Source organism: Gekko japonicus, unplaced genomic scaffold (assembly GCF_001447785.1).
Source record: "Gekko japonicus isolate JY-2015 unplaced genomic scaffold, Gekko_japonicus_V1.1 scaffold3056, whole genome shotgun sequence".
NCBI classification, from domain to species: domain Eukaryota; kingdom Metazoa; phylum Chordata; class Lepidosauria; order Squamata; family Gekkonidae; genus Gekko; species Gekko japonicus.
This window is the reverse complement of record NW_015167628.1, coordinates 152,169-164,509: the sequence shown is the minus strand read 5'-3', so window position 1 is coordinate 164,509 and position 12,341 is coordinate 152,169. Positions and strand designations below refer to the sequence as shown.

Sequence of the window (12,341 nt, the reverse complement as noted above, 5' to 3'; positions counted from 1 at the left end):
TTGTGTGAGGTAGACTGGTGACATTATTCCCCAGGTATCGGTGGGGAATCTGTATGATTTCAGTATTGTTACACAACTGTTGGAGACTGGTTGGTTTAGCACCTTGGTTGGTTTTAGCACCGCGATTAGCACCATGATTTCTGTTAAGTATTAACAAAAAAACAAAACAAAGAAGAACATGGGGGAAACCAACAAGTAATTCAAAGAACATGAGCTGTGTCTCTGTACCTGTCAGAGGTGGCACAGGAGGGGACTATATTGTATTGTTTTCGAGGATGATGGGGCAAAGGAGACCCCAGCAGTGACACAGCTGCAGTCACCAAAACTATGGCTGCGTGAGCAATTGTACCCACCTGCTGTGCTGATTGCATGGGCTGGCCAAACAGTGGGTGTGCAACTGATCCACCTTGCAGCGCAGGTCAGTTGCACCCACCCGATAAGCAATGGTGTACCTGATTGCTCACACAGTCTGACCGGATTCAGAATGTAACCCTGCGAGGAATGGCCCCTCCCCTCTGGCTGCAGTTGCCATGTGTTGGCTGCCCATTAGCTGTGCAACCGACACAAAAAGCAAAGCAGTGCATCAGTGGTGAGGAGCCAGTCTCCATTTGGGCCACACAATCTGATTAGCCACTGCGAGACTCTCACTGCAATCACTGCAAAAACAAAAAAAACCCAGACGATCCAGAATTGTTTTTACTCTGGTATCCCTTTAAAAAAAAAACAGGTGTAAAATTGCCAGTGCAAAATTACAACTGTTTTTTTTTAAAAGAAATAATCTGATAAACGCTGGTGTCAGATTTGCAGTATCGTATAACCTGCAAAGCATACTTTGGGAACCACCATACATATGGGAAAATGATGGATTTTGATGCTGTAGTAAAACATTCCCATTGAACTAGGCAGAAAGGGGCCGACCCCTGCCTTTAAACCCTTGCCTCTCGCCATGCTCACATAAGGTCTTTCACAATATTGGCAGGCAGAACATCACCTGCCACATTCACAGTCCCCATCCCGGTCTTCTTCCGTGTCACAAGCACCATGACCTGCATGGTTCTCTTCAGACTTGGCCTGCAAGCTCTTCCGTTTGACAGAATCGCCAGTGGGCTAGTCTTGGATGTTGTGTCGGCCTTTGGAGACAGCCTGTAGCACCGGGGATAGTTACGGAAACATTCAAAGGTGTCAGAGCAATTCCTGCAGGACCCGCGGTGTTCGGCAAAAGGAGTCGAGAGCCTCACGGAAGCCCTGCCGTCCTGGGTATGGAAGGAGCGCAGGGCGATGACCCTCGGCCGGCTGCAGCAGAAGACCGTGCAGATGGCATTCAACAGTGACAGGTCTTTGGAAATGAACTTCTGGAAGTTAGGCTTGAACAGCAGATACACCAGAGGGTTGTAGGTCGCAGAGGACTTGGCAAAGATGGAGGAGAGGGCGAAAGCCAGGACTGGTACTTGGCGGATATCTCCAAAGGTTGCCCACATGGCAACAATGGCATATGGGGTCCAAGCAGCCAGAAACCCAATGCAGACAGAAATGCTGAGCTGGAAGACAAAGAGGGGGAAACAAGCAGCATGAAAGTGGTAGAGCCTGCCAGCCCTGCAGCCTGTGCCAACTCTCCAAAAGCAAGCACTATCAATTTGGAATCCCATTAGATGCTTGGCTCATCATACCCACCATTTGCAGCATATGTATAAAATCTGGAACCAGGCTCAGGTTGTTGGCACATCTTCACAGTGCTCTGGAAACAGTTCCAACGAGCTCTGCAGTGCATGCCAGGGGAATAGCTACACTACAGACACTGGTAGTTTTATACCACTTTAACTGTTAAGGCTTCCTCCAGAGAATCCTGGGAATTGCAGTGAGGTTGCTGCAGAGGAATCTCTTCGAGACCCACAGCCTGCCTAACGGAGCCAAAGTCCCAGAGTCTCTGGCTTCTGGGTGTGACCATGAAAGCAGTGCGAAAGCATGATGTGGTGCACACGTGCCCCCAAAGGTACCGGCACTACATTCATCTGCTGCAGTTCATAGTAGAGAAGGGAATCACTTCAGTACCAGCATTGTTGGGTGTAGCCACTTTGGTGTAGTGGTTAAGTGTGCGGACTCTAATCTAGGAGAACCGGGTTTGATTCCTCACTCCTCCACTTGCACCTGCTGATGTGACCTTGGGTCAGTCACAAGCTCTGGCGCAGCTGTCCTTGAAAAAGAGAAATCTGTGTCAGAGTTCTCTCAGCCCCACCCACCTCACAGGGTGTCTGTTGTGGGGAGGGGAAGGGAAAGGAGTTTGTAAACTGCTCTGAGACTCCAAGTGAAGGGCGGGGTATAAATCCAATCTCTTCTCTTCTTCTTCTTCTTTTCCTCCCGGTGGCGATAAGAAGGAAAACGGTCCCTTCCAGTGTGTTTTTCTGTGCATTCCAATTTGCGGTGCTATTGAAGTGGTCCCATATCAAAAGAAATGCATCTAAAGTGGAAAACGAGTTCCTTGCGTGCCATGAACCCATGAGCCCTAAGTATGGGAACTGGCTTGCTTTCACAGAGTCTCTCCCTTAAAGCCGGCAAACCATCCTCCCTAAGTGCCCAGGAAATGGAGAGCTTCATCATGGCGTTATTACAGACATTATGTTGGCGTACATGCAGAGAGGAAACCTGCCAGCTGCATGTTGCATTAGAACAATTCGCACAATCATCTTATTGTGTGAATAGAGCCATGTGTCAATTTTCCGCTGATGAAAAGCTGCGCCCACAAGGAAAATCCACACTTGGCCCTATTCACACAATAAAGTGATGATGCACACTGTGCTACTGTAATATGATTAAATGTGGAATCCACTGCCAGAGGGTGTAGTGATAGCCCCAAGCACAGACAGCTTTAAAGGGGGATTGGACAGAGTCATGGAGGAGAGGTCTATCAGTGGCTACCAGCCATGGTGACTAAAGGGAAACTCCATGTTCAGTCTGCCTCTGAATCCCAGTGCCAGGAGGCAACATCAGGAGAAGACCTTGGCCTCTAAGCTCCATTGTTGGACCTCGAGAGGAACTGATTGGCCACTGTGTGAGACAAGATGCTGGACTAGATGGACCACTGGTCTGATCCGGCAAGGCTTTTCTTATGTTCTTAGGTTGTTAGCAAGCTCCTGATCTGTGTGAAGGGAATGCCAGTGTAATATCTGCAGAGGACTATAGCTGAGAGATCTAGATGCCACCCCCCCCCCTAACCTCACTTTGGAAGGCTATATATGCAGCTCAAAATAGCATTCTGTCTGCATGTGTATTAATTGCACTAGTCTTTAATTAATGTTAATTATTTGAACCTATGAACTGGTAAGTGCACCCAGTCAGATGAAAAACAAGCTCTGCAGCTCCTCTTGCTTTTAGATAAGCAATCCCAAAGTACCAATGATAAAATTCTCAAGAACCTGGAGAGCAAGAGGAATGCACAGTTAAATTAAGTTGTCAAATCAAGACAGACAGCCGTGCAACTTGAGTGAGCAAACCATATTGGAGTGCTGATTATATTTTACCTTTGCCCGCTTCAATGCATGTATCATATTATTATTTTTTCTCTACATGGCATATAGAAACCTGTGTGACAGAAACATTTTTTAAAATAATCTGTACTAAGGGATTTTTTGTACTTTGTTCCCCAGGAGTTCTGAAGGAACAAAATAGAAGCATATTCTACGGTCAGGGGATAGTTTTGTATTTCCCATGGGTGGAGGCGGGAAGAAGAAGAAGAAGGGTTTTTATACCCTGCCTTTCTCTACCTTATTGGATACTAAAAGACAGTGTGATGCTCCACAACTGCATAAAGCAACTTCAGTTTAATACCTTACAAATTATTTGGGGGAGGGGCAGTGGCCCCTGCCCTCCTTGTTACCTCTGGCACCAATGAGAAGAAGAAGAGATTGGATTTATACCCCACCCTTCACTACCCGAAGGAGTCTCAGAGCACCTTGCAATCTCCTTTCCCTTCCCCTCCCCACAACAGACACCCTACAAGGCAGGTGGGGCTGAGAGAGCTCTTTTGAGGACTGCTCGTGAGAGAACAGCTCTGAAATAACTTGTAACTGACCCAAGGTCACACCAGCAGCTGCAGGTGGAGGAGTGGGGAATCAAACCCGGTTCTCCCAGATTAGAGTCCACGCACTTAACCACTACACCAGACTGGCTCTCTCTGAGCTGCCCTGCTGGATGGTTTCAAAAGTGGGAGGGAGCACCCTAGCAAGCACCCTAGTCCTTCTCTTCTCTCTTTGGCCTCACTCCTTCCCTTTTAACCCCAGCTACCAATTGGGCCTGCACACACACTGGGATAAAGCCCTCATTTCTTCCCCAATGTCTCTGCAAACCTGGCCCCCTTACATGATTTCTTTTTTATCCACACTTTGGGGTAAGGTTAAGAATTATTTCTCTATCCATCTCTATTTATCTGTTCCTACATTAGCCCTTGCCAACAAGTCACTGCATAGTTAGAGTGGACTGCTTCAGAGCAACTGAGCCAGAAACCTTTAAGAAAGTGAAGAAGAGGCTTAAGAAAATTATATTTGCAGAGGGTGACAGTAAAGGCCCGTACCCTGCCTTTTTCACCAGATGAGGCTGCAGTGGTTCCAGCTGAAGCCAGACCTTCTTAAAGCAGGAGTGGGCAGAGAAGGCATCATGACTGGAAAGGATCTAGCCCTAGGCTGAAGAAGTTAGCCATCCTTGCTTTAGGTTACTCTTTATCCCCTTTAAGCATGTTTCCAATCACATAGGGTTGCCAGGTCTTACCGGGCTTCCAGCATGGGGCTTCCAGGTCCATCTCGGCATGTTCTTGGTAACCATAGAGTTTCAGCCAAAATGCTAGAGCATCACTGTGCGACATGCCCAGCATGATGACATCACTTCAGGGTGACGTTATCGTGCTGACAACGTTGATGCGGGAGGGGAATGTTTGGGGGTGGGGCTTCTCCCACCGGCCAACTGGCCAGGGGTGGATTGGAGCCCCCGAAATCAGTGGAACCCCTGTCCCAATCAGGACTCCAGCAATCCTACTTAGTAGCTGGAAGAGGATTTGGTTTGTTGTACCTGAATCTTTCCCCATTCTACACTCCCGCCCCCAAACTGCCATCTTTAAATGTCACATTTTTAAAGCCTATGTTTTAAAGACAGTGGGGTGAAGCAGTGCTCAGTGCAGGGAGGTACACCTACTGACCTAACCCTAGGTACAGTCCTGGTGACCACTCATGTATCTGTTCCCTTACCTTCACAATGAGACTGTGGACAGTGTTGGTCTTGCTCCGGGGTGACATGTGCCGCTTTACTGCTCTTCTGGAGACTTTGACAGTCCAAAGGATGAGTGCGTAAGAGATGATGATTAGGACACAAGGGATGAGATAGCAGAAGACAAAGAGAGCCATGATGTAGAACTTTGCTTCTCTAGTTGACACTTTCCACTTGATGCAGCAGGCGGTCCCATATGGCTCTGGTCCATAACTGCCCCAGTCAGCTAGAGGCGCCATTGCAAAGATCAGGGCATAAGCCCAGACGCATGCTAACAGTGCCCTAGCATAAGCAGAGGAGAATCTATTGCCTATGGGAGTGAGAGAGAGACAGCGAGAAATTATGCCCCGTTTTTAAGCATTTTTAAACCTGACTTATAAAAATGACATTATGACTTGGTTTAAGCATCATACGAGACCATGGCTTAATTAAATTCACCTACAAAAAGGTGCAGCAGCACAAAAGGGGGGGGGAACTACCCACTATTACTAATGAAAAATATACAAAAGATCTATTTTGAAAAATGTATAAAATTACATAGAAAAGCATGTACGGTTACATAGAAAAAGGTATATATTAGAAACAGGAAAATCCAATGGCTACTTGCAAGCAAACACAAATAAGAAAGTTGCACAAGAAGAACTGAGTAACAATATTGTAGTCAGCCACAAATAAAAAAGCTGAAAGCCGTATGAATAATACATACAAACATAAATAGGATTGCCTTTTTCTTAATCTTAAACTCTCTACAGATCGTATAATTCATCCAAACATGGGCCACTCCATCCCTCTGTGAAAAAGAGGATTCGAGCGGGATATAAAGTTGAAGGTTAAAATAAAAAAATAAATTAAAAAAAATTCTTTGGAAAATTAAAATGCCACCTGCTTGAGGCAGGTCACCTAGTAAAAACAATGCAATAAAATCATAAAAACAACCTTCAAAATGATCAGTATTAAAACAAGCCATAAAAACAATCCAACAGCCAGCCAAGGGCAGGACAACAGCATGAAAACAACATTAATCAGCCTAATGATTTCCATTAAAAATACTCAAATTATTAGCAGACCATCAAAAAAACTGGAACCCTTCATCTAAAAGTTTGGGTGAAGAGAAATTATTAATTTGGGTATGTCAAATCAGAATCTGAAATTATGGGTTGAAGTTAGTTTATTAACCACAGTTTGTGTAAACTATAGTTTCATTTTGGATTAAATCTCAGTTTGTTTCTCAGTGATGCCTTTGCAGAAATGCATTCTGGGACTCCAACCAGGTCTCTGCAGGGGAAAGACGGAAACAGCATTTGTCAAGGCAAACTAAGATCTGATCATCTATAAAATGAATTCTTGTTTCACACACCAGCTGTAGTTAAATGTATCTATCTCAGATGGGTCTGAGATGGTTTTGATCTCAGATGGGTCTGTAGACAAATTTGTTTAAAGGCCAATATTGTTTATTGCATATTCAGGGTGAAAAAAATAATGGATAGCTTATATCTATATGTATTCCATTGTACATTGCAATATAACATCTTTAATATGTGACTTTTTAATAAACTTTTTTAAAAATAGGGTTTTCAAAATTTAAATCCCATCTTATTTTATTTTTTTAAGTTCAGCTATAATAACGTCCTTTTTGAAAAATAACCTGGTTTCAAATGAAATCTAAACTTAACCCAAACACATATATCTCTTAAAACTGAATTTATGATCCTCTTATGGATTTAGAAAAAGGCTGCTTTTTCTTCATAAAGGAAAAAACCAGCTTTGTTGGTCATCATATAATGGAAGAATTCAGGTACTTGGTGAGAGAACAGACTTGCAAGCCCTGCCTTGTTCCTTCTGGTTGGCCTCCCTGTTCTGTCCTGCCTTCTGAGGTGTCTGGGCACCAGTGGCTGTCCCAAGTCTCTGCCTGGCAATGCTACTTGTGTCCTTCACTCCCCAGAGGTGCCAAAACCAAACTGGGTAACAGCCTGCTGCCACCAATGAATCTGAGAGTATCTCTCCTGCCAGATGGAGTCATACTCTGTCCCTGTGGTTTAAAGGCTCTATTTTCTGTGCCTTCCTGCTTCGTTCCACAAGTTAGCACAGGAATGATCTACCATGAGGGTTCCCTCTAAGCCAGAGGTGTCAAACTCATTTGTTATAAGGGCCAGATCTGACATAAATGTGCCTTTGTTGGGCCGGGCCATGTGTGCCATAAAACGTAATGCCAGGTACAGGAGATATAAACTGTATAAAGGATAGTAGCTGGTAAGCTCCAAGTTGTTGTATCCTATCTGCAAGGCCCCATGGGCTGGGTGTGTGTGCACAAAGGAAAACCTACATGGGCAGACTGGAGAGCCAGCGGTGCAGCACTGGGCAGATTCTCCCATGCTGTTTGACTGCTGCAGGTGAGGTTGTTCCGCCGTGCTTAAACCATAATCAGAGTGGCTCCACCCAATGTTCCCTCTAAGCTGAGTTAGTGTGAGCTAGCTCACAGTTTTTTAGCCTCTGGCTCACACATTTTTGTCTTAGCTCAGGAGGGATGGCTCCAGAGCAAACTAATTTATGCAGTAGCCAAATCACCTGCTCACAACTTTAATACCAGTAGCTCACAAAGTAGAATTTTTGCTCACAAGACTCCACAGCTTAGAGGGAACATTGGCTCCTCCCACTTCTCCCCCAAGCACTCTCCCCTCCCTTGTACTAGTTGCTTGCGGACCGCATAAGAGCCTTGGACGGGCTGGTTCCGGGGGGGGCCGGGACTTATGTTTGACACCCCTGCTCTAAGCTGTGCACGTGAGCGGCCGCTCATTAACACAGGAAGCCCCGCTCAGCGGCAATCTGAAGCCACACAGGGTCTTGCACTGCCCATTGCCCATTTTAAGATTACAGCAGTTATATTCTGCTCAGGATGTAAACTGCTCCGCTCAGTAGAGGGGGAAATTAGACGGAACATTGTTTACCACAGCTGTACAAAGTTGAACTGTTATGCTCTGGGAATGGATAGCCAGGCTGAAATGGCATGGTGTTTTCCCAGACATCAGGCTTAGAGCATTCAAATACAAGGAAGTTTAATAAATGAATAAAAATATTTCAGCATTTCAGGTTGAGCAAGGGTTCTTCTTCTGACGATGGTTAAATAGGGCAAGCTAGCTTTCCTTGATGTTGCAGTAGTTTGAAGTTCATTATTACTTTACTTCTCATGGTTGGGTTTTCTCTCCATCATCCCCTGCCATATGGGCAAGATGGAGTCCCCAGGTAAAAGCTTCGGCCGGGAGGGCGGGGTAGACACTTAATACATCAAATCAAATCATGCTTTATGCCCATCCAAAGGGCTGCTCCAGCCAGAAGGGTGAGAGTACTTCTCCTGGGTTTAAATAACCTGTACCCCCCCCAACTTTTAACTGCTCCTTCCTGTCCCAAAGGAAGAGATTTCCACCTGTTACATTATTCTTCCCAGCTTTATGGCTCTAGGTGTGACTTATAAGCAGGGTGTGAAGTAGAAAGCCATTGCCCTGCACTGGTTAATGCATCTTCCTTCTTCTGTGCAGTCACACATTGGGACTGCACATCCGCAAACCTGCCACGGATAGAAGTTTCTAGCTTCTAGGAGCTGAGGGGGCACCCTCTCCAGAACGAGAGCGTGTTTCCCCCCATCAAAACCATCACATGCTCTGGAGGAGCAGTGCCCTCTTCCCTCAGTGCCTTTCTTGCCACCATTGGGATAGGAGCTTCTTCAGCTTACTGTGCCTTATCATGACTAAGAGTTTGGGTGTTCTGTGCAGGGAGCTAGATGGTTCCTGTAATGTATCCAGTCCAGACCGCGTGGCCAGCTTGGGTCAGGCACAAATGTCGAGCTTCGCTCCAAGAGACAATGGACTATGCGGATCCTAGCCCGCTCCAGTCAGGGGGCTAGGTTCCCGGGCGAGAGCCTATGGGACTCTGGGCCACTGTAAATAACCTATTGGGAAGTGGAGGTGTGTTTTGGGTGGTGGTTTCTCGGGGAATATAAGCCGGCTTGCGAGCCGGCCAAAGTTGTCTTGTTCCTGATCGAATAAAGTACGCTTTGCTGAAATCACTCTACGTCTGCGTACTTTTCAGTTCCCTTCTTCAACCCCTTTCTCTCTGCCAGCTGCTATTCTGTACATGGACAGAGAACAGTCACAATTAGTGAAATCCTGGGGCAAATTCTTGGGTGGAGGGCTCCCGTTGTGCTCCACAGCAGCCCATTCACATTTGACCGTGGCAATGAGCTCATGAGTTGCCCAAGGGGAAAATTCCACCAAGGCTCTGAGGCTGTTCATGCTGGAGGAAGAAAAGGGTGTTCAGGAGCCCTTAGACTGAGTACCAGGTGTATGTGGTCTTGCGGCAGAGGAAAGGGGGTTTCTCTGGACATCAGATGGGAACCTGAGGCAGGGGCTGATTGAGTCCTTTGGCTTGCCTATTCCTAGCGTAAATTCACATTTTCTGTTTGGGATTGGGCAGTTTGCATGCCAGTACCATTTTGTGGGACCAGCGTCCAACTAGCTTGTGAATTCAGTTTTCTTCCTAAGAGCCTTTTCCCCCCTCAAGCAAAAATAAGCACCTCGGAGACTTACCCATTTTTATTCCAGCCTCAGCTTTCATAGACTGGAATCTACTTTGTCAGTGATTGTGGCTGTTGTTCCTCATTAGGCTTTGTTGTGAGCGCATGCCTGCATTTTACAGATCTGGCCCTCTTAGGAGCTGTTTCCACCCTCTCACTCTCAGTCATCGACATTATCTGGAATAACCACTATTTTCAGTTTTCCTTTCTAAGAAAATTGATCTTAGGAAGCGATAACTAACACTCTGTTGTGGGTAAAGATTTTTACATTTTAAGTCTCCAGATTTATGTTGTCTGCAAACGACCTTTCCCCCCCCAAAGAGTGGCTGGGAAAAGCGCTATTTGCATGCATGGCCTCCTTCCTCACCTTTTGTGGAAAGCTGCTGCAAACACCCTGACAAATAGCCCTTTGAGCACGAAACTGCATATTTACACGCGCCCACCAGCCAGCACTGGCAAATATTTTCAGAAGCCTTTTCAACACATTACCTTTAATGTCAGGTCTGATAGAAAGCTTCAGATGTGAGGCTTACATTATCCTCTCAGTATGCAAGAGTAACTCCCGTTTGCTTTGGGGGGAGAGGAGGGATCACACAGAGGTCTTGCAAAGCAACGTGTTGGAGCTGCCGGTAACAGAAGGACCCTTGCCTGCTTTCCACCCGACACACTCTTATCGGGACAATGATCAGAAGTGGGAAATGGACCTCTTGGAGTCAGACAGCACAGTAGAGTGGTTTCTACATCTTGGTCAAATTCCCCTTTAGTTTCCTCTTGGGGATTTTTTCTCACATGGAAAGCAGGAAGCCCCTGGATTCAAGGGGAATCACTGGCATCATTGTCACATGTCACTGTGCTCATTCTGAGCATGACTCATGGTGTTCTCAGGGCTTTCTCCTTTAACGGGGAGGAAAACAAAATCTGTTTTGATCTGGTTTTAAGGGGGGGGGACTGTGAGGTGATTGCAGGTGGAGCACCCACCTGTAGTCGCTAAGTTCTGCTTTCAAAAAAATACAGAGTTGTGACCAATGTTCCCTCTAAGCTGTGGAGTCTTGTGAGCAAAAATCCTACGTTGTGAGCTCCTGGCATTAAAGTTGTGAGCAAGCAATTTGGCTACTGCATAAATTAGTTTGCTCTGGAGCCCTCCTTCCTGAGCTAAGACAAAAATGTGTGAGCTGGAGGCTAAAAAACTGTGCGCTAGCTCACACTAACTCAGCTTAGAGGGAACACTGGTTGTGACACACCTTTCTCCCCCTTTTAGCCCTCTAAAGAGCTTTTTTTCTTCTTTCCCTGATGAGCTGCACCATGGGGCAGCATAAGGAGGGGTTCTGGACCCCAGGGATTCTGGTCAAACCACCACTGCATCTGCACATTTGTGTAGGAGGGATGGAGAAAAGAGGGAAGGACAGAAGAGCAAGGGTGGGGGTAGCAGCAGCTGCAAATAGCGCAAGAATGGGAGTGGGTAGGCACAATTCTTGCTTGCTCCCGTGCTGCTTGCTGTGGCGAGAGGCACACTCTTGCACCTCCATGGGGAAGCAGCCCAAGGTACCAAAACAGTAGCAGCACATCTTTAATAAAGAAGGCTGTTTCGGTAAGGAATCTCTTCCAGTTTAAGAGTGGGTATTTCACAGTGTATTTGTTATCATGCCATTAGATGGCATGGAACTCCACAGAGTACAGGGCTTCTGTCCTGAAGAGCTTGTAATCTAAAATGTAATCGGGGAAAGATAAGAGTAGATGAGAGAGATTTAAATGGGGATAAAGAGAAGAAGATCCATGCATTCCTCTTGCAAGTACAGAGATTGCATGCAGCTGTGTAGTGACCCAAGGCTAAATCTGAAAACAAAAGCCATGGAAAATTCATCCTCACAAGCAGGGTGTGTGTGTGTTTAAAAAAACCTTTTAAGTAAATCTGCTTCATTAAAATACCCTCTCTGTTTCCAGTTTTCCTTTTGTTGCTTTATTTTCACCCTAATTAATTAATTCCTGCTTTCTGTCGTCTGGTTCTGTCCTTGTAAATAATCCTTGTTTCCTGGGAGGGGGCACTTACTGGCTGCTTTTCATGTTGTAGCAAGCCAAAGTCACTATTCATTTTGTACAAAAATTGTTGTATGATTATAAGAGTGTGACTGTGAAAGAACAAAAAAAAAATGCCTAAATGCTCTCGTCCTTCAGAAGGGGGGGGGAACCTCCTGGTCGTTTAGAAGGGGTTCATGAATGCTATGACTGAACCAGCTGGAGACACCTGGTTGGGGAGAACAGGAAGCAGAGGTCATTTCGGGGGGGATTGTGGGGGATCGCAGTTCCCCCGAGTGAGGTACGGGGGGTGGGGCACATGACGAAGCCCCGCCCCCTGCTTCTGGCCGCCCCGCTTCCGGCCCTCATTCAGCCAGGAGGAGGCAGGAGAAGAGGGAGGGTAAGTTGCTTCCTCCCTGCCTCTCCCCACCCCTGCCTGCCTGGGGCCAGGGAGTGTAATGTATTAGAACCATTACATGAATCACCTCATAGGACTCCCATGTTAAGCTTC

General features: G+C 46.2%; 1 protein-coding gene across 1 annotated transcript in view; it reads right to left on the bottom strand.

The window, feature by feature from the left end:
* Positions 1–950: 950 nt before the first annotated feature.
* The window catches only part of LOC107112847 (opsin-5-like), a 34,235-nt gene continuing 22,844 nt past the window's right edge, over positions 951–12,341 (bottom strand). The window contains exons 4-5 of the mRNA XM_015414046.1: positions 5,232–5,560; positions 951–1,538 (exon numbers count right to left, since the gene is read on the bottom strand). Of these exons, the coding sequence (XP_015269532.1) occupies positions 951–1,538; positions 5,232–5,560 (917 nt within the window). The remainder of the gene's footprint in view (positions 1,539–5,231; positions 5,561–12,341) is intronic.